At 40.8% G+C, this 18,673-nt stretch overlaps 2 protein-coding genes and 1 pseudogene across 9 annotated transcripts in view; 2 read left to right on the top strand and 1 right to left on the bottom strand.

The window, feature by feature from the left end:
• The first annotated feature begins 514 nt into the window (after positions 1-514).
• LOC146491457 (fas apoptotic inhibitory molecule 1-like) lies at positions 515-4,172 on the top strand. Its single transcript, XM_085152096.1, has 4 exons — positions 515-770; positions 1,568-1,796; positions 2,839-2,888; positions 3,597-4,172. The coding sequence occupies exons 1-4, from the start codon at positions 654-656 to the stop codon at positions 3,744-3,746; spliced, it is 546 nt and encodes a 181-aa protein (XP_085008222.1). The 5' UTR covers positions 515-653; the 3' UTR covers positions 3,747-4,172.
• A 1,445-nt stretch (positions 4,173-5,617) lies between these two features.
• Positions 5,618-18,673, top strand: part of agap1 (ArfGAP with GTPase domain, ankyrin repeat and PH domain 1) — a 186,048-nt gene continuing 172,992 nt past the window's right edge. For 6 of the 7 annotated variants that reach the window (XM_085152092.1, XM_085152089.1, XM_085152091.1 and 3 more), the window contains exon 1: positions 6,593-6,706. Coding sequence is in view for 1 of the 7 variants with exons in the window: in XM_085152093.1 (XP_085008219.1) it covers positions 6,544-6,706 (163 nt within the window). In the remaining 6 variants the exon portion in view is untranslated. Of the gene's footprint in view, positions 6,707-18,673 lie in introns of all 7 variants that reach the window. The other variant, XM_085152093.1, reaches the window with a different exon arrangement.
• LOC146491456 (uncharacterized) lies at positions 15,442-17,839 on the bottom strand (annotated as a pseudogene). Its single transcript, XR_014872486.1, has 3 exons — positions 17,616-17,839; positions 17,319-17,459; positions 15,442-16,758 (listed from the first exon to the last, which is right to left on the bottom strand). The product of XR_014872486.1 is annotated as an uncharacterized LOC146491456 (transcript).

Below are 18,673 nucleotides of genomic sequence, written 5' to 3'. Positions count from 1 at the left end.
CTATTCCAACAGTCAGAACATATTAAGTTAATCTACAGGTAATGTGGTCCTGTAGTCAAAATACATCTTTATATCAGTTCCCACTGAGTCATAATAAACATGGTGCTTGCTGTACTCAGAGGAAACAGCTCTGATACAGGTTCTACAGGTTCTACAGGTGAGGTCCGTGTAAAGATGCAGCCCACCCCAAAATTGACTGATAACTCCTAAGTAGAGGGTAGCCAGTAATCTAGTATAGGCTTATTCATGTTTGAGGGCTTGTTGGAATAATCAGTTAAATGACAGACAAATTAATGGCAACCGTTTCAATGTCTCATTACAAGCTCAAGCTTCTTAAAGGTGAATATTGGCTGGATTTCTAAAAGTGCCAGCTTCAGGAAACAATTGTTGAACTTTTAAAGCCCCAGCTAACATTTCTGCTGTCTCAAGCCAGCCTGAGATAAAACCAGAGCCTGTCCTAATTGTCTGTGGCAGTATATAGTGAGCTCACATCCATAATCCTCTTACAGTAATTCACCTACTGCTGAGCCAACACCACAGCCGAGCAGGCAGAGCTGCGCGGGACGGACGGTCCTCACTTCCACAGATGGTTTTCCAGCTGATTTTGTGACTGTTTCTGGACATCCAGGACCAGAACCTGAGGTCAGGCAGAGATGTTAGGTGGAGATGTGGTGGCCGTGTGGGAGGTGGCGTTAAGCGACGGCGTTTATAGGATCGAGTTTGCTCATGGCACCACCACTGGAAAAAGGATTGTTTTTGTCAATGGAAAGGTGAGATCCTGCTTCTTTCTGTTTCTGGGAGAGCATAGTGGGGGGTTCCCAGTGTGTTTTGGCCCCTGACCAAATGTATATATATATTTACACACACACACACACACACACACACACACACACATATATATATATATATATATATATATATATATATATATATATATATATATATATATATCTTCTTTTTACACATAGCCATCAAACATGCAACCTGTGGGGACTGAACTGGTTCTATACATGATCCAGTCCGCCCCTCTGAACAGCTGTGAAAAGTGTGAAAATTTCAGTAAATCATTAATATCTTTGGTTTATCGATAAAATTTATTGCTATTCCAGCAGGGGGCAGGCAGGAAAATTGGTCACATCATTCACATTTTTGTGCCTCCAAAGGTGCATAAAAAGCAGCGAGATCTGAATCTTCCAAATCCTGATGTTATCGCGTCATTTGAAGAAGTGAGGCATGAGTTTAATCTACAGGGAAAGCTTTTTCAACAGCACATCAGCATAATTTAATTAGTATTTCAAATGCTTGTTAAAATAATGACTCCAAAGGATTGTTTAAGGCCTCCAGCTGATAAGCCAATCTTATCTGAATCAGTACTTTTAGTACTTTAAGCACATTTCATGCTGATGCATGTAGTACTTGTTTTTTGTGTCACTGTGGTAATAGCCTTAATACTTCAGTGAAAGGCCTTCCATGATCATTTTGTCTGTATTAACCTGTCTAAAAAAAAGTGAGTGTATGAAAGCAGAGCAGCAGGTGTTTATTGAAAGCAGCCATGTCTCCTTAACAGGAAGTCATCAGAAAAGACTGGATGTTCAAGCTGGTTGGAAAGGAAACCTTCATGGTGGGAGGTGCGAACACCAAAGCCACCATCAACATCGAGGCCGTGAGCGGTTTTGCATACGAGTACTCGCTGAACATCGCCGGGAAAAGTCTGCAGAAGTTCATCGACAACAGAGCCAAGACCACCAAGACCTGGCTGCTCAAAGTGGGCGGAGAGGACTACAGGGTCGTCCTCGGTGAGCTCACCCTCTCAGGTTTTTACCTGCAGCTGCACGCTGTAGTCCGGTGTTTGCAGGAGGAAATGGACGGGCAGTCTAATCTGCTCAGGGTGAGGTCAGTGTAGCTATCTTTGGAAAGGAAGCAACCAGCATCAACCTAGTTAGACTACCAAAACGTAACGGGTGGATTAAAGAAGACCTCAAATAGAAACAGAGAACCTGACGGTAACTTAGGAAAATAATCCATAAAGTCCAACAAACATGGAAATGAGATGGATTGCATTCAAAGGGAAATACGTTAAACTAAATGATACAGAAAAGTACTATAAATTATTAGACACACAAAAACCGACCAAAGAAAAATAGATGCAAAACTCTCAAAATGAACCCCAAAATGTCCAAAGGAAAGATCAAAATCAACCATTTATGATTTAAAATGACTAAAATCGAACACAAATGGAAATGCATCATGAGCAGAAGGACACCAAAAAAGATGCCAGTCTGTCAGAAATGATGCAGAATAACCCAAACTAAATGTCAAATACCTAAAACGAGATTCACAGCTGTGAAAATGAGACATAAAAGGATCAACATAGTACAGCACAAACTGACATTGGGAAGACACAATGAAATAAAGTGCAATCCAAAATGGCTAAAATTAAACTTGTGGAAAATGACCACAAGCAGCAGAAGGTTTAAAAGAAAAGCAAAACTATCAAAATTACACAAGAACATTTGATTAAAACAACAAAAATGAAATGCAAAAAGACTCAAGAGGCCCATAATCTCCAAGATTAGATGTCAAATTACCACCAAAACACCAAAAGTAGCCAAAAATTACCAAATTTAAAGGAAAATGACCAAACTGCTGAGAAACACTGCTGGGACCTCAGTTTGGTGTCTCTTCTGCAGGAATGATGGGGAGCCTTTTACATATCTGTGCCAGCTGCTTCATAACCTGAACTCAGACATTGATCAGCTGTGTGTTATTTTAAAGAGGAAGACCAGCCACTGGTGTTGCTTAAACAAACTAACTATCTATGTTTGTCCTTTCTCACAGAAAAGGACACCATGGACGTTTGGTGCAACGGGCAGAAGATGGAAACCACGGTGAGCGCCACTGGTGAATACTCTGAGACACACTTTCCTGAAAATAAACGTAATGTATGATGTAACTGCTGATTTCAATAAAGGAGTGGGAAACTGTGCTGTCAGGTTTGAGGCTACAAAGAAAACCAGGGAGGGAACATTAGTATACATGGCAGGGGTAACTTAGAGATCTGTGAGGGCCCCACTAATGCTGAACAATATCTACATGTGTAGGTGCAATACCTGCTGCCAGATGCATGTGTTTCAATTGAAACAGGTGTATATGTGTGGACGCCATGATGAGTTGGTTAGCAGTGTGGCTAAAAGAAGAAGTGAACGTGTTCCTGTATCAACTTCTCAGAAACATTAGATCGAAAAAGAGCGGGTGCTTTTCAAAATAAAATGGATTTTAAAGAGATTTGTGATCCTGTAGAAGTTTATGAGAAAACAGCCCTCGCGTTCCCTTTACTTATGACCCCAGCAAACACTTTCCTGAAGCTGTTTGGAGGTGATTTTATCGCTCACTCACCATCACAGCTCATTAGCCAATGAGAGCACTATTTATTTAATTTTCAAAGTAGGAGACCAAAAAAGCAATGAAGTTATTGTTTTTCTTTATGTTGTTGTGATAATCTTCTGATTTTTCAAAATAAACCTCCTAGCGCGTTTTTAAAGCTATGAATGCTGACAAAATAAAAGCCTCCACTGTTTCTCATGCTCTGTCCTCAGGGAGAGTTTGTTGACGACGGCACAGAGACGCACTTCATGGTCGGCGGGCACGAGTGCTGCATCAAGGCAGCGAGCGGCGGACAGAAGAAGAGCGGCATTGTGCACTATTTACTGCTGGATGGCGAGAGAGTGACAGCGTCCACGCAATAGAGCTCCTCTTTCAGACGCTCTTTGAGGTGCCTGAATGCAGCGGCACAGGATGGAGACCTTTTCCTGACAAACTTAGAATCAGATCTGTTCCTGGAGATGTGAAGAATAAACTCTGGCATGCGCAGCTCGAGCTTCATGGAGGGGTACTGGTGACGCTTTTATTTTGAAGGAGTGGCTCTTGTTGCGCAGCCTCCACGCATCAACTACCTTCCTCAATGCGTGAAGCACGCGGCAGCTGAGTAATAGAAAACCGGAACAAATAAGGTTCGAAGTTCAAAATAAAAGTGTAACAAAAAAAGGTTTGTCTATTTTTTTTTATTATTATTATTATCTAAAGGTAATCGGTAATATCAAAATCAGTGCACTAAAGACTAAGGAAACTTCAACTGAAGGAAATGCAAATAATAATTTTAATGTCTCAGTTAAATATTTCACTTTGTGTAATGAGTTTTCTTTATGAGCTATAATTTTTTTTTTGTAAATAAGCAAAACAAAAACAAAAAACCCTCACATTTTATAGTTTGTAAAATGTGACAATGTTTCAAATATGCTGGTTTATCTCTTTAATTTGTCCTACAGTTGAGATTTGGACTGACATAACTTTAATGTTTTGGTAATTTTTTTTTTCTGATAAAAGAATGAATGTATTTGTTGGGAAAGCAGCTGTTAGACTCACAGACAATAAGAGAGGTCATAAAGCAACAGCTCTGTAATCGTTATTTTTGTATTTTATTTTCCTTTTGGTGAGAAACAATAAACCCTCAATAAACACATGTGACTGAGCTGTAAATGAAATGTGAATAGATTCTGCAAACTTTGTAAAAGTTTGGGAAACCCTGGTTTGTATAACATGTGATTGAACTGTTAAAGCATGTTTGAAAGCTGGGGAAGTCCTGAAGGTGTTTCAGAATCATCAAGTCTGATGTAAGGAGGACAACCACCCCAAATCAAAGATGGCAGTTGTTGCCCTCCCTCCAAAGAGCCAACCAAAGTCACCAAACTTTTGAAACAGATTTTGTGACTGTTCAAGTCAAAGTTACAGCTCCATGTGCAATGATACAAAGAGGACTACCCAAATAACTGCCGACAGGTATTCCCCAGATGTCAGCTGACTGGTAAGACTCACTTATAGAAGAGCCTTTTCTACAAGAAGTAATATTAGATCCAATATGTGACTACAAAATGTCAGTTATATCTATATGGCACATTTAATTACATGTAAACTCAATGTGCTTACCATAAAAGATAAAATTGACGACTGACAATTTTAACAGAAGATTTTCTAAACTTTTTTTAAAATATCCGTTTGGGTGTTTTGAGAAAAATAAAATAAAATAGAAGAATGAAAAAAGCAAAAATGATAGAAATCAATATTCTTTTTAAAAAATTGAAATTATATCCCATTAAGTAAACTCTGGCTGGTGTCTCGGGGTCACTGATGAATAAGAAAAACGTAATTTTTGTCATGCTTTACAGAAAGGAGAAAAAAACAATTTCTGAAAAAATAAAATTGAAATTTACAAGAAAATAATTAATTTAATGGAACAAACTAAAGTGTTAATGAGAAAAAAGTGTCATCTTCGGACTTTATTGTTATAGCTTTTAAAAAAATTAAATAATGATTATTATATTTGGTTATTATTTACAGTTTTTACAATAAAAAATAATAGTCATAAAGAAATGACAGAAAAAAATTAAATTAAAATTAAATTAAAGAAAAACAAGGAACAGAAATGAATGACTGAAAATCCCTTTTACACTAATATACGGTTTCTGCCTGTTTTATAAGAGAAAAAACTGTAAAAGGTTTTAAAAGTGTCGCGTTTTATTTTGAAAGCATCGCCGGAACTCCGCTGCGCGGCGCGTACAGCCTGACTCTCTGGGAGGAAGCTCTCCGGCCGGGATACCGCAGCTCCAGTCTATACGGGATGGACCTCACCACCGCACGGACAGGGTGGCACGGCTGAGTGTTTGGGCGCCGCGTGCGAGACTTACTTGAGAGATACCCGCTGTCCACACACCTGGATTAACTTTAGAGGCGCGGGAGCTCCTGTGGAGTCCAGCTGTTGGGGGTTTAATCCGGACAGGTGGACGTTATTCAGCCAAGACAAAAACAACAGACGGACCGGAGCAGGCATCCTAACTACCCCCACCTAACAGTTTACCAGCCGGGTACCTGCTCTGATCTTGCCCGCTTCTGAAACCTCCTCTCACGGCCTCCGGCCCCCCTCTGAGTTGGTGAATAAAGCCGACTTTCACACCTGGAAATCGGTTACTTTTTCCTTACCTCCCTCTCTCTAAAGCTTGGAAGCTAGTTAGCTTTAGCCGGCTAGCCTAGCCACCTAGCATCAAGGCCGTTTTCTTTTTTTTATCCTCCTGCTTCTCTCTGATTAATAATCCTTTTTTAAAGTTTAATCCAGCAACACCGGGGCGAGTGTCGTTTTAATCCCACACGGACTGCGGGGGGATATGGGGAAGCGGCGCTCAGCCTGCCGCACATCTGTCACCGCAACGGAATCTGGAAGCGGGACACCCCGAGAAACGGCTGCCTTCACCGGACAGTAGGAGCAGTGTGTCCGGTCCCCTCCTCTGGAAGCTGCTCTGGAAGCAGCACTTCCATGAATTTCACCAGGCATGTAGAAGAGTCCCATCCCTCCCTGCTGGCATAAACCTTGCACCCACACTGTGATTTAAATTCCCTGCACATCTGGAGGTAAACAGCTGGAGTATGAGTGTGCTCTGAGGCTGCTGGAGGTCACAGATTTCACCTTCTTCTTCTTCCTCTGCTGCTTCAGCCATGAACTACCAGCAACACCTTGCCAACTCGGCCGCTATCCGAAATGAGATCCAGAGGTTCGAGTCCGTGCACCCCAACATCTACTCTATCTACGAGCTGCTGGAGCGGGTGGAGGAGCCGCTGCTGCAGAACCAGATCCGGGAGCATGTCATCGCCATTGAAGGTAGGACGGGACCCGGGGGATGGAGGAGGAGGGATGGATGCTGGTAGTATGTGGGTGGGTTGGTGAAAGATGGGTGACAACAGACTACATTTCCAGCCCGGAGATGGTCTGTTAGATGTTGCACAATCCTCCTGAATTATTGGTGGGAAACTTTATTTAATGTTCCCACAGTCTTTTTTTCTTCTCGGGAAATCGTGTTCAGGCTGTGAAAGCTGTCATGTTTGAGTCCCCCACATTTCAAGGGAAGAACAAAGCAGTTATCACACCCTGAGACACTCATTAAAGAGTCCTCATGAGCACAGAGTAGCACTCTTTAAAGAAGATCCTGTATGGTTCTAGAAAACCTTGTTAATAGTGACACGTGTGGGTGTGAATTGAATTGCAGGTGGCGTTTTGTTGCTAGTGTTTGGTCTTCACTAACAACAAATATAGTTTTTTTTTAGTGTTGGATGTATATTGTACAACATCCAACATATTTTGTCTAGATTCTTCAGTGGAGGGGATGTGTCACCGTGGCAACCAAGAAAACTGAGGTCTAAAACCAGTCCAAACTGTTTTATTTTAAACAGCGAAAGTTTGTTTCTGCCACTAAAAATAGGGAAAATGGCCAGGGAGGTAACTCAAAATTTTGAGCTATTATCACAAAATCCTAAGTAAGTTATCGTGGAATGTTACTGATAAAAAAAAGTTGGAACGTTATTATCTCAAAATTTGGGGGTTTATCACCAAATTCAGAATTATTATCGCAACACTTTAAGTTCAGAATCAGAGAAATGTTATTAATCCCAGAGGGAAATTGAGTTGTCATAGCAGCATTAACAACATTAAGCACTCATACACAATGAGTGTAGAAACAGATATTGATAGAAGTTGTTTTCAAATTTTGTATTTATTGTCTCAAAACTTCAGGTTTTTATCTTTCCATTTTTGTCTGAGATATCTCAAAATCCCAAGTTACTTTCAAGTAAATAGAAATGTAGTTATTATTACAAAATGTTTTTATCAATAAAGTTTGAGTTATCACAAAATTTTAAGTTGTAATATCAAAATTTAGAATTAAAAACATCTCAACATTGTGAGTTATTCTCTTAAGGTTTTAAGTTAAATATCTAAAAATTAGGGGTTACTTCTAAGCTAGGATTTTGAGTTGTCTCAAAATGTTGGACTTTTATCATAACATTTCTGGGTTTAATCTTAAAGTTTTGAATTACTTATGTTGAAATTTCAAGTTACTTAAGTAAGTCAAAATTGACATACATACTTGAAAATCAAACGTTAGTGATTCCCTCGACCATGAATCCCTTCAACATCCAAATGTGGACATTTTCACCTTTTAAAAGTAGAAAATACTAAGAAAAAGAGGAAAATTGGGGGAGAGACTTTATGAATTTGGGGGTGGAGTTACATTAGAGTTACATTAGTTTAGAGCTGCTAAAATGTAAATGATCAATTGAATGGAGAAAATTAAAGTGATTTGGTGGGTTTTGTACCTTAGGCTTTTGCCAGTGATTCAGTGGGTTTTGTCCCGACTGAACTAGTTATCAAAAAGACGTTATTGATAACAAAGCCTTTTGTTTACATCTTCTTTGTGTTTTTAGTGTTATTGTCAGAGTCTGAACACAAACCTGACTCAGGTGATAAATAAACTTGCTAGCAGTGATCAAAGAAAGTGATAACCTTCGAGGCGTTCTCGATGGATCCGGTAGTTTGGGAACAGATTGATTCCTCGTAATTCACAACATCGCCGGGATTACACTTTTACATAACGGCTTCATAACCTAATCCCTCTGTCAGATTAGCAGAAGACCAAAACAAATGTCCCCTGTGCTGAACAGCTGTTTCAGCCTCCATAAGTACAAGTGTCTCAGCAGTGATTTCTTGATTGATATTGATGGGGAATCTGCAACGATCTGACATGATCCTTTCTCCTTTAAACACAAGAGACGGTGAGAGCCAGATGGCTGCTGTTTGGTGGTTAATCCAGTGAATTAACCACACATTGGTGCAGAAATCCTGTAAATCCAGTTCAAACATAAGCAGATATTACATGGAAACAGAAACGATCTGATCAGAGAGAAGCAGCTGGAATTCAGAGATGTTACAGCTGGAAGTGAAACTCTTTCAGACCTGAGAAGTGGAGTTTCTGCTTGCTCCTTTGGGCCACATGATGAAGGAAATGATGCTGAGGATGACGATATGAAGCTACAGTCATTTCAATGAAAACAAACTGATGAAATGTGAAAGTAAGAATAACGATGGAATCTGCTATTGCAAATAAGATGATACGATCTGACACACTAAATAAAATAACAACAACAAATTGCAACACTAGTAGCGATGGATGATCTGATATCCTCGTGTCGGTGTTGTTCCCACATCATCATAATAAATGTTGTTCCAGGTTCAACATTGCAAGTGACCAATCACATTGTTGTGACGTCCCCCTTTGTGCCTTTGAAAAATACAGCCTTAAAAAAATCTACTTCACTTGCGAGAAGAGAAACCGCTTCTGTCCGCCCATCCAGGAACTTCAGTTTTTTGCATTTCAGGATACTTTTCTTTAATAAACGATAAGCATTATACATATTGTCCTTGCAGAGGCGGTTTCTCTTCTCGCAAGTGAAGTAGATTTTTTTTGAAGGCGTTTGTTTTTTTCGAGGTCATGGATGACGTCAAGAGAAGGTGATTGGTCACTTGCAATGTTGAACCTGGAACAACATTATTTATGATGACGAGAGAACAACACCAACACAAGGATATCAGATTGTCCAGTAGGGATGGTCATAGCAATATTAATAAATAATCTGTAATGACATACATTAAGCAGAAAGGAACTAATGATGTAAAAAAAAAAAGGTAAATAATTGAAAAAGGGGATTTACAGCTGGTTAAATGTTTTTCAGTGTGATTTTAAAGGATCCTGGCAGAGTAAAGGGATTACATCACTCATGACATTTAAAGATAATAGCTGTGCTGTGGTTTCAGGTGATTTATGGGTAAAATAATCACTGACAGGGACATTAGAAGCATCAGAAAACCTCCCGTGTTTTCCTCTCAGACAGTTACTGCTGCTTGTTCTTCTAATGAACACAGCAGAGAGCTCAAGAAACAGCAGCCGTGTTTAAATGCGTTCAAAATGTATTCATCTAATTAAAATTCACTATTTGCGATGATGGTCAATAAGGCAATCTGATGATCACGTACATTTACACGTGTGGCACAGATTTCAGTCTCTCCGTCTTTCATGTTTTTGCCTTAAAATGAAAATATTTGTGTTGATATACTTCTTTTGTTAGCTGCCTTAAAGGCAGAATTACAGCGTGTGAATGTATGGCTGATACAACATACATGCGTAGTGAGGATAATTCTGATCTATTCCGATTTGTTTCTATTCCGATTTGTTTCTCAGTAGTTTCTGGTGTCATGTGTTGCGTTTTGAGATCTTTAAGCGTACTGAACTTTGTCAGGTTCTATTTTAATGATCTATTGATTCAACTGCTCTGACGGTAGTCAGGCTGGTGAAATTGAACTTGAAATTGAGCTGTTTAAAAATGTGACTGTTAATTAATTATAACATGGAGGGCAACTATGTTTTCACATAGGACCGGGTAGGTTTTATGGTTTTTTTTGGATGATTGTCTTTGTCGACCCACCCGAATTTGGCTCATTTGTTTAGGGTACATCGCTTTGTTTTGTGGTCTGTTTTGCTTTTCTACGGCCCTGACTTCTTATGACATGTTTTTTGCATTTATCGTTTATGATGATCCATTTAACTTTTGGCCTACTCACTTTTTAGCTTTTTAGGATTTTTATTTTTTGTAACCTTACCTTATTTTGGGCTTTATTTCTTTGCCAGTCTTGATTTTAAGCCCCACCTTCTTTTGGGGGTTTCCCTTTTTTCTTGACCCTGCCCACTTTTGGGACTACTTCATCTGTTTTGCTCTCCAAATAGACTGTTAATGTGTATGCATCCAAAACCCAGTCAGGCATTATTACTCTTACTAAAGAATATTATTTCCTGCACCACAAAAATGTGTCCTTTCCCACAGTCACTGATATCTGTATATATAGAATACTCAGAGGGGGGGGGGAGAAATACTTTTTCTTGGCACGCTGTCTATCTGTTGATGCTTCAAAAATACTTCTTTGTGTAACCCTGATCTGTAATGTTCTGGTAGTTTGATCTGAACCACAAGAAGAGGAATGTGCGATGTTCTCCAGCAGAAAATGTGACAAAATTTGAAATAAAGAATATGTGGAACTTCTCTAGGTTTCATTGTGTTTTGAAAGCTTACCATTGATGTGTTTTCTAACAGAATGTTTGACGTTACAGTCCAGCTGTGCTGGTAATAGTTCAGGGTGTCAAATCAATATTGTCACTTACAGAAAAGTGCAGTAATTGTGTCTTATTTCTTTCTTAGGCTTGTTATTTCTCATAAACCTGGCCTAAAATAAATGGGGTTTAGTTTTTGCATTTCTTGTGTATTTTGGAGGATTTTGAGTCAGATTTGAGTCTGAATTGAATCATTTAACATCTGCTGCGGTCTTTATAGTCAACAGCATGGGCGGTTTGGGGATGCTAATAGTTCAGCAAGTCAAATTAGTATTGTTGTTGAAATAAAAGTGTCGTAATTATGCCTTATTTCTTCCTGGGTATAATTGTTTTTGTTAAATTTGGCGTAAAATGAATTGGGTTTGGTGTGTTTTTAGAGGATTTTGAGTCAGATTTGAGTCTTAATTGAATCATTTGACATCTGGACCCGCTGCAGTCCTTACAGTCAGCAGCACAGGGCTGGGGGTGGAGGCATTCAGCGGCCTCGCAGCTGTCAGCTGAGTAGTCCAAGCACTGACTCGCTCCTGCTCTGTTCACTTCCATTTTGCCTGAATTCACATGGTGACTCATGCTGGAAATAACCCAAAACAGCAGCAGCACTGTCATCCTCTGTCTCTGTCTCTCGGTGCACATCTGGATGTGTCGCTCAGATTCACGTCGGGTTACATAAGCGCTCGGCTCCGGAGGCTACCGTCCTCACTGCTCCCGTGGGCCGTGACTCGGCCCAGTTACGGCGCTCTGACTGCACGTCTGTGTGGGGGCTCATTTGCATTTGAGGTGTGTGCGAGGATGGATGGGCAATGCCCTGCCAGCCAGGTGACACTGACCCACTTTCTCTGTGTTTGGCCTCACAGCTGTGGATGCATGAAATGAAACCAAACCCACGCTGTGAACATCCTTCACTTCATCCTCCCACAGCTGGAGAACCAGCGTGGAGTGGAGGTTAACCAGCATCAGAGGCTACAGAGTCCCACTTAAAGGCTGTAAAAGAGCTAATTAAGAGCAGAGAGACACATAAACTACAACAAAGAAACGAATAAAGATTTCTTTGTAATCTTTGAGTGTTTACGTGAAATTGTGCAGGTTAAAGTACTGCATCACATTCAAATAGTGATTCATATATTGTGGAATTTACCTGTTGGAGGTGAGCTGAACAGTTGCGTGGTGGAGTGCAACAAGCCTTTTATTTAATCACTCCTGCTCCTTTGTCCGAGTACTTCTCCAGTAACACCGGCGTCTACTTTCTGCCTCGGGCTTTTGTCTCACTCCACCAGCCTGCGGTCAGCGAACGCACCGTGTGACCCAGTTAGCCTCACCACGGTGTGTTTGCTCTGTGTTTTCTCTCTTCAGTTATTATGATTGTGCCCACGCAGCACTCATTCTCATGTTTCAGCCATTAGGACTGACTGTGACGCAACGGCCATCCCGCTCAGGGACGAGCGGAGATAAAGAGGCAAGCAGGGTTTGGGACTCAGCTAAAAGAAATCTCGCAGGGCTGCCAGGGGGTGAAACTGACACCAACCTGAACCTAAGCATTGTTTTTAGTCACCTGCCGCCAGGATGGCTGCAGATGATGATGGTCATTTTGGTCTTTGTCTGTCATCAAGCTGAGAACATTTTCCTACAGTTTAGCTTTTAGCATAGTTTAGCTTAATTTGACCTTTTTATTAAAACATTAAAATCACTTTAGGCTAAAATGGCAGAACAGTAATATGCCAGCAAGGACACTGTATGCTAAAACCAGAGGGAGATGAAGAAAGAAATGTGAATCACATGTTCCGTAATGTAAATAAATCACGGTTTAAAGCTATAAAACAGACTGCAGCAGGAAATCAAAGCGGTAGAGTAGCTGGAAAACTTCCAAATATCAGCACAAGGTCTGAGAGACACTTTCAGGGCTTTTTTTCTTTTCTTTACTGCATGTGGAATTTTTTTGGTGCCCCTCAAAGAGGGTTTAGACAGCCCCCCCCCCCCCCCCCCAACCAAAAAAAGAAATAATTTTCCTCTCCAGTGTTAGCTTAAAATAACAGCAAATTTGTCAGAGATGGAAAGGGTTCAGCCTTTCAAAATAAGAGCAAAGGGCTTGTACACTAGTTGAATCAGTTTCCTCATTCTCTTTGATAGATGAAAAAATAAAGCTAATTTGTAAAATATATTTAGATCTTTTCATGGGAAACACTGCAACACTTCAAAATTAGCAGAATAGATCCCTTTTGGACTCTGTTAGCTTCACTTGGCATGATTTACAGTCCAAAATAATCCTTATTTATCTCAAACTGTTGTAGAAAGAAAAATTATATAAATACAGCTTCAGATCACCTTTTAGACAATGACTGGGCAATTCATTTTGTCAAACGGGCCATGTGAGAAGCTGGAACTATTGTAGAGGGCCACACTAGTCCCAGCTTCTTATAGGGACCATTTGGAAAATGATTTGACCACCTGTGTTATAGGGTGCTTTTGGTTGATGATAATGACAACCAGTGCAACTAGTAGTTGATAAATTAGTTTGCTGGCAGAATATTAATGGTTAATCATTATGAAAATCAAATAATTGATGATATTTGAGTAAAAAAAGGTCAAAAGTTTTTCTCTCATGTTATTTTTTTGGTCTGCTTCTTCATTGGTAGGTTTTAAAGAACCCCACCCCTTTTAAATACAAAGAAGTCATTTTTGCAACCCTGCCTTATTTAAGGATGTTTATGGTCCCGCCTTCTTTTGGGGGTTGGCCTTTGTCTTGATCCCGCCCAGTTTTGGGTCTATATCTTCTTATATAGGGCTTTGGAGGTGACGTCACGCCGCAATGCATTATGGGAGCGCAGCGCCATTTTCGGGGTCTACGAATCCAAAGCCCTATTCACTTTGCTGGAACGACGACGACAAGAATCATGCTTAAAAGCAGCTCAAAAGAAAACGGACGGTATAGAGACCGATTGCGTCCAGAGGCGAAGCAGCGTTACTTGAAAAAAATAGAGTGCATCGCAAATCTGGACCCGTACGAAATACGGCAGTGGAGTAAAGACCCAGACGACCTACCGCCACTGTCCTACCCCGATGTCTTCGCCTATCTTGTTTGTGGAGTAAGCGCCTACACAGCGAACCAGTTCCGAAATTACAAGTCACTGGAGGCGCACATCCAATTTACCAACGGCTGGGTGCAAGATTTGGGTATTTTCAAGCCGCCAAACTCTGAGTACGTCGTCATTCATACCAAGGTAAGTCAGCTGAAGCGCATCAAGTGTAATAGCCATTTTCCACCCCCCACCATAATTAATGTTATACATTTATCATCGAACTGCTAAAATATCGTTATCATATTATGTGCCCATAATTGTAAAGTAGATGCAAATTAACACATTGATAATCGGGCAAATTATTAACGCCAATTCGTGTCCTCCCTGTCTCATTTCATTTATTGTCTTTACATCAACCTTGTCCTTGTATGTTACAGGTAATGCACTCCCAAAGATTGAATGAACCTGCATTACGACCATGGGTAATTGTAAGCACCACGGGGAAGGTCGAAGCTGCACACTGCACCTGTATGGCCGGAGTTGCTGAGACCTGCACCCATGTCGCTGCACTTCTATTTAAAGTGGAGGCAACAGTGAGGATCCGTGGCACAAAGACTGTCACAGATGAACCAGCCTACTGGGTTTTGCCGGGGAACACAACCAAGATACAGCCAGAGGTTGGCCATAACATTGACTTTTCATCTTCAGCAGCACAAAAAAAGACTCTTGATGAAAATATAAATGGACCGTCTGTGGTGAAAGGCAGAAGAAGCCGTCCTTCAAAACGAAAGATTCCTTCTGCTACGTTTGAGGAGTTGTCACCAGTGTTAGACACACTTCATAAACACAATAAAGCAGTGTGTTTGTCTGGATTGGAGAAATACTACACATCACACACTGTACAATCTTCCACATTACCAATGTCTCTGGCGTGTTTGCACAACACAGGTGCACAGTCCCTTGGTCTTACCGAGCTGCAACTGCACTGTGTAAAGTACATAAATGCAGCAAAAGTTACTGAAGAACAGGCAGAAGCTATCGAGGTACGCACAAGACTGCAACACAAGAGCCCAGAATGGTATGTGTGGCGTGCTGGGAGAATCACAGCTTCGATGATGCACGCTGTGTTTGCCACCACTGTTGTGTCACCACTGACACTGTCACCACTGACACTGTAGACACCACTGGTGTCTAGTTTTCTGTCAGAAGTGCATTGAAATATGTATAACTTGATTTCAAACCTGCAGCACTTACCATGTAACAATTGTCAAACTGTAAAATAAAGAGTGAAATACAGTTATTTGTTATCTTGCTTTTATTATAATGTCATTTTAGTGAAACAGATACAGAAATGGTTACATAACGTAATGTCAGTGTGTTCATACAATAACACATAAAAAAACAAGGTTTTACTAGTACTATGTCTTCAGAGACATACTGAGAGTTTTCACAATTATTAATTAACAAGTACAAGTCTCATGTGTGCCTGGTTTCACTACCACACTAGGGCACATGTTAACCAAAACACAACACCCTCACAATTTTATCAATGAAGGTAACGTCTTCACCCTCACATGGAAGAAGAGAACGGATTGGCATGGTGGTATGTAGCATTTTGAACTTGTTGCGCAAACTGCCAATTACTCGCTCGACATGGATTCTTAGGTGTGCAATGGCTCATGTATTTTCTATGTCCTTGGCATCTAGTTGACAGAAGCCCCTTGTAAATGCTGGGATCTTAACCTCCGCACACATCATTCCCACCGCATCTCTGATGTCAAAGCCTCTGTCAGCCAAAACTACATCCCCTGGTAACAGCTTGTTAAGTATTCCACATTGCTCTGTGATGTGTTTATCTGATGCACGGCCCCCCCACCCCTTAGAAATGAATGAAATTGAATGAATTGAACCTTGTGGAGTAATCCCGATCAGATATTTCATGGTGTGTGTACCCTTGTAGTGTGAGTACATTTGAGCACGAGCCTTTAAATTAGATGGTCGTTCTGTACGAATTTCAAAACAGTCTACAACGATGGCTACCCGATTTCCAAAAGTTTCTGTAAATTGTGGAGGCATTGTTGCTTGCAAACAGTGCCTCTCTGGCCAGTGTACAAGTAATCCAAAGCGAGCATACAAAACGTCTATTGTATCAGCAAAGATAGAAGAAAGAGTTTTGTGGGAGACATTGAATAGATAACAAAGATGCTGAACAGGAAGATCAAGTCTAAGTCGCATAAGTGTGAGTAAAAGCATTTGGAAATGCGACAGTTTCTTTGATGCTGGTAGGAAAGCTTTTACATTCTCGAACACGGACATAAAAATAGCAAAACAAGTAAAACCAGTGTAATATTTCACTTTTTCCGTATCATCCTTTAAAAAGTTTTCATTCAACTCTGTCTTGTCCAACTTTGATTTAAGCTTTCTGTTCTCCTCCAGCAGCCGGTTTATTTCTGCTCTGCTCTGTACACAGCGCACACAATCATTTGTCAGTCTTTGATCTTCTGTCTGTTTCTCTCTGATATCACTGTTTTCTGCATCTGCACCCGTTACCTCTGCTTCTACTTGTCCAAGACAAATTTGGCCCTCAGCCAAAATAACAAGGTTGTTATGGAGTTGCTCTTCTGCGGTGTCCATCTCTGGCTGCTCTTCTGTGGTAACTTCTGCTGGGGCTTCACCTTCACATTCTGCAGCTCCATTGTGAAAGCCTGTCCAATAAAAAGAGTGCAAATACACAAGGGAATTTTAAAGTGGTTTATACATTAAGGCAGTATGAATACTCAAATGTTTGTGTTAATTGACTAAGATCAACTTTTAAAATACCGTGGGCAGCACGGTGGCATGGTGGTTAGCACTGTTGCCGCACAGCAAGAAGGTCCTGAGTTCAATTCCAACATCAGGCTGGGGTCTTTCTGTGTGGAGTTTGCATGTTCTCCCCATGTTTGCGTGGGTTCCCTCCGGGTACTCCGGCTTCCTCCTACCGTCCAAAGACATGCAGCTTGTGGGGATAGGTTAATTGGATAACCCAAATTGTCACTAGGTGTGAATGTGCGAATGAATGTGAGTGCGAATGGTTGTCTGTCCCTGTGTGTTGGCCCTGCGACAGACTGGCGACCTGTCCAGGGTGTACCCTGCCTCTCGCCCTATGACAGCTTAGATAGGCTCCAGCAACCCCCGCGACCCTGAAAAGGATAAGCGGAAGCGAATGGATGGATGGATGGAACTTTTAAAATAAGAGATTGTGGTTGGGGGTGCGGTTGTTGTTTACCTCCTACTAGTGCTTTTTTTTGTTGCCGTTGTGTTCGCCTCCTGTGACGGTCTGAATGTGATGTTCGGATTTCGGAGTGCCCCATGTGTAGCGTTGGTACCCAGTCTGGATTTGTTTGATCCATTTCATAGGCAGGCTTCCCTACAGTTGTGCAAAAGAATTAGCGAATCTTTACATAGCACATATGTCTGCAAAGTCACTCCATTCATGTTTGATCGCAATTTCTATAACTTCCGAGACCACCAACGATAATATTATTCAGCTATAAAGTGTGATATGAACATATCTAGCACTTACCGGAATGAAAATGTCTGGAGCACACCAAGTGATATGGGGAGATGGAACAGAACTTGATATCAGCTCGTCTCACGGCTGCTATCCAGGCTCGACGCCTTCGTTTGGTAACATCCGATACATGAGCTCCTTGATATTGCTTCCAGGTTGGGAAAGCATAAAAAGACAACCCAAGCTTATTCCCGTGCCGATCGTAAGATCGAACATTGCAGCCGACCACACAGCAAGTGGCTGTGCTTTCGCTCCTTCGTCGCTTGCTCTTAGACCCCGAAAATGGCGGATCAGGCCAAAATCCTTTCCACGCCCACCCCCGTGACATCACGCTCCAAAGCCCTATTACAATTGGACCTCTTATTTTCTGGCTTCTTCTGTTGTCCTGGTGTCCCACTTTCTTACGATGTTTGTTTTTCTTTTATGACCACACATTCTTTTTGGGCTACTCCTCCTTTTTGAAGAATTCCGCCCTTTTTATTCTTATTCATGGATTAAAAACAAGGTGAAGCAACACCTTAAATACATACAAGAACACTTGACAATAATACAGGGCTGTTTTAAGCCACCATATGCTCATAAAAAAATTAAATGATGGATCTTCACCTTCAGACGACTTACTAAGGTATTTTTGTATGATACTGATGGCAGAATTTTTTATTTGATTTATAATTTTATAATTAGTTTATTTCCTGAATTTTAACAGGGAACCATTTAGATGATTAAGTAGTTGTTTTTAAGATAAAATGGAGAAGAATTTTTAGAGTCTGTCCTGTAAAGATTTGATGATTAATGCTATATCAAACTTCTCTTCTGTGTTTTCTTACATTTTCAAGAGAAATTATTTGTTAGGTGATTGATTGTAAAGTAATCTCCAAAGTGAGGGTATGTGCGTCGGTTGTTTCCTTGTTTGTTGACGGTAGCACTTTTCTGTAAGGCTCAGTGAGCGTTACTCTGGCAGATGGTCGATCACAGAGTGGTGTTGATTGTGATGTAACACTGCGGCTGATTGACGGCCGCTAATAACTGTAATAAGGAGTCACGGGATGCTTTTAAACGAGGCTTTTAGC

Source organism: Neolamprologus multifasciatus, chromosome 23, assembly GCF_963576455.1.
Source record: "Neolamprologus multifasciatus chromosome 23, fNeoMul1.2, whole genome shotgun sequence".
In the NCBI taxonomy this organism is placed as follows: Eukaryota; Metazoa; Chordata; class Actinopteri; order Cichliformes; family Cichlidae; genus Neolamprologus; species Neolamprologus multifasciatus.
Note: the sequence above shows the minus strand (reverse complement) of the source record. Positions and strands in the feature narration are given on the sequence as shown.

Excerpts from the sequence above, each read along its gene's own strand:
- LOC146491457 (XM_085152096.1), top strand. The coding sequence starts at position 654 with ATGTTAGGTGGAGATGTGGTGGCCGTGTGGGAGGTGGCGTTAAGCGAC. Across the intron at positions 771-1,567 it reads TTGTTTTTGTCAATGGAAAG|GAAGTCATCAGAAAAGACTG; the intron begins GTGAGATCCTGC and ends TCTCCTTAACAG. Across the intron at positions 2,889-3,596 it reads GGCAGAAGATGGAAACCACG|GGAGAGTTTGTTGACGACGG; the intron begins GTGAGCGCCACT and ends CTCTGTCCTCAG.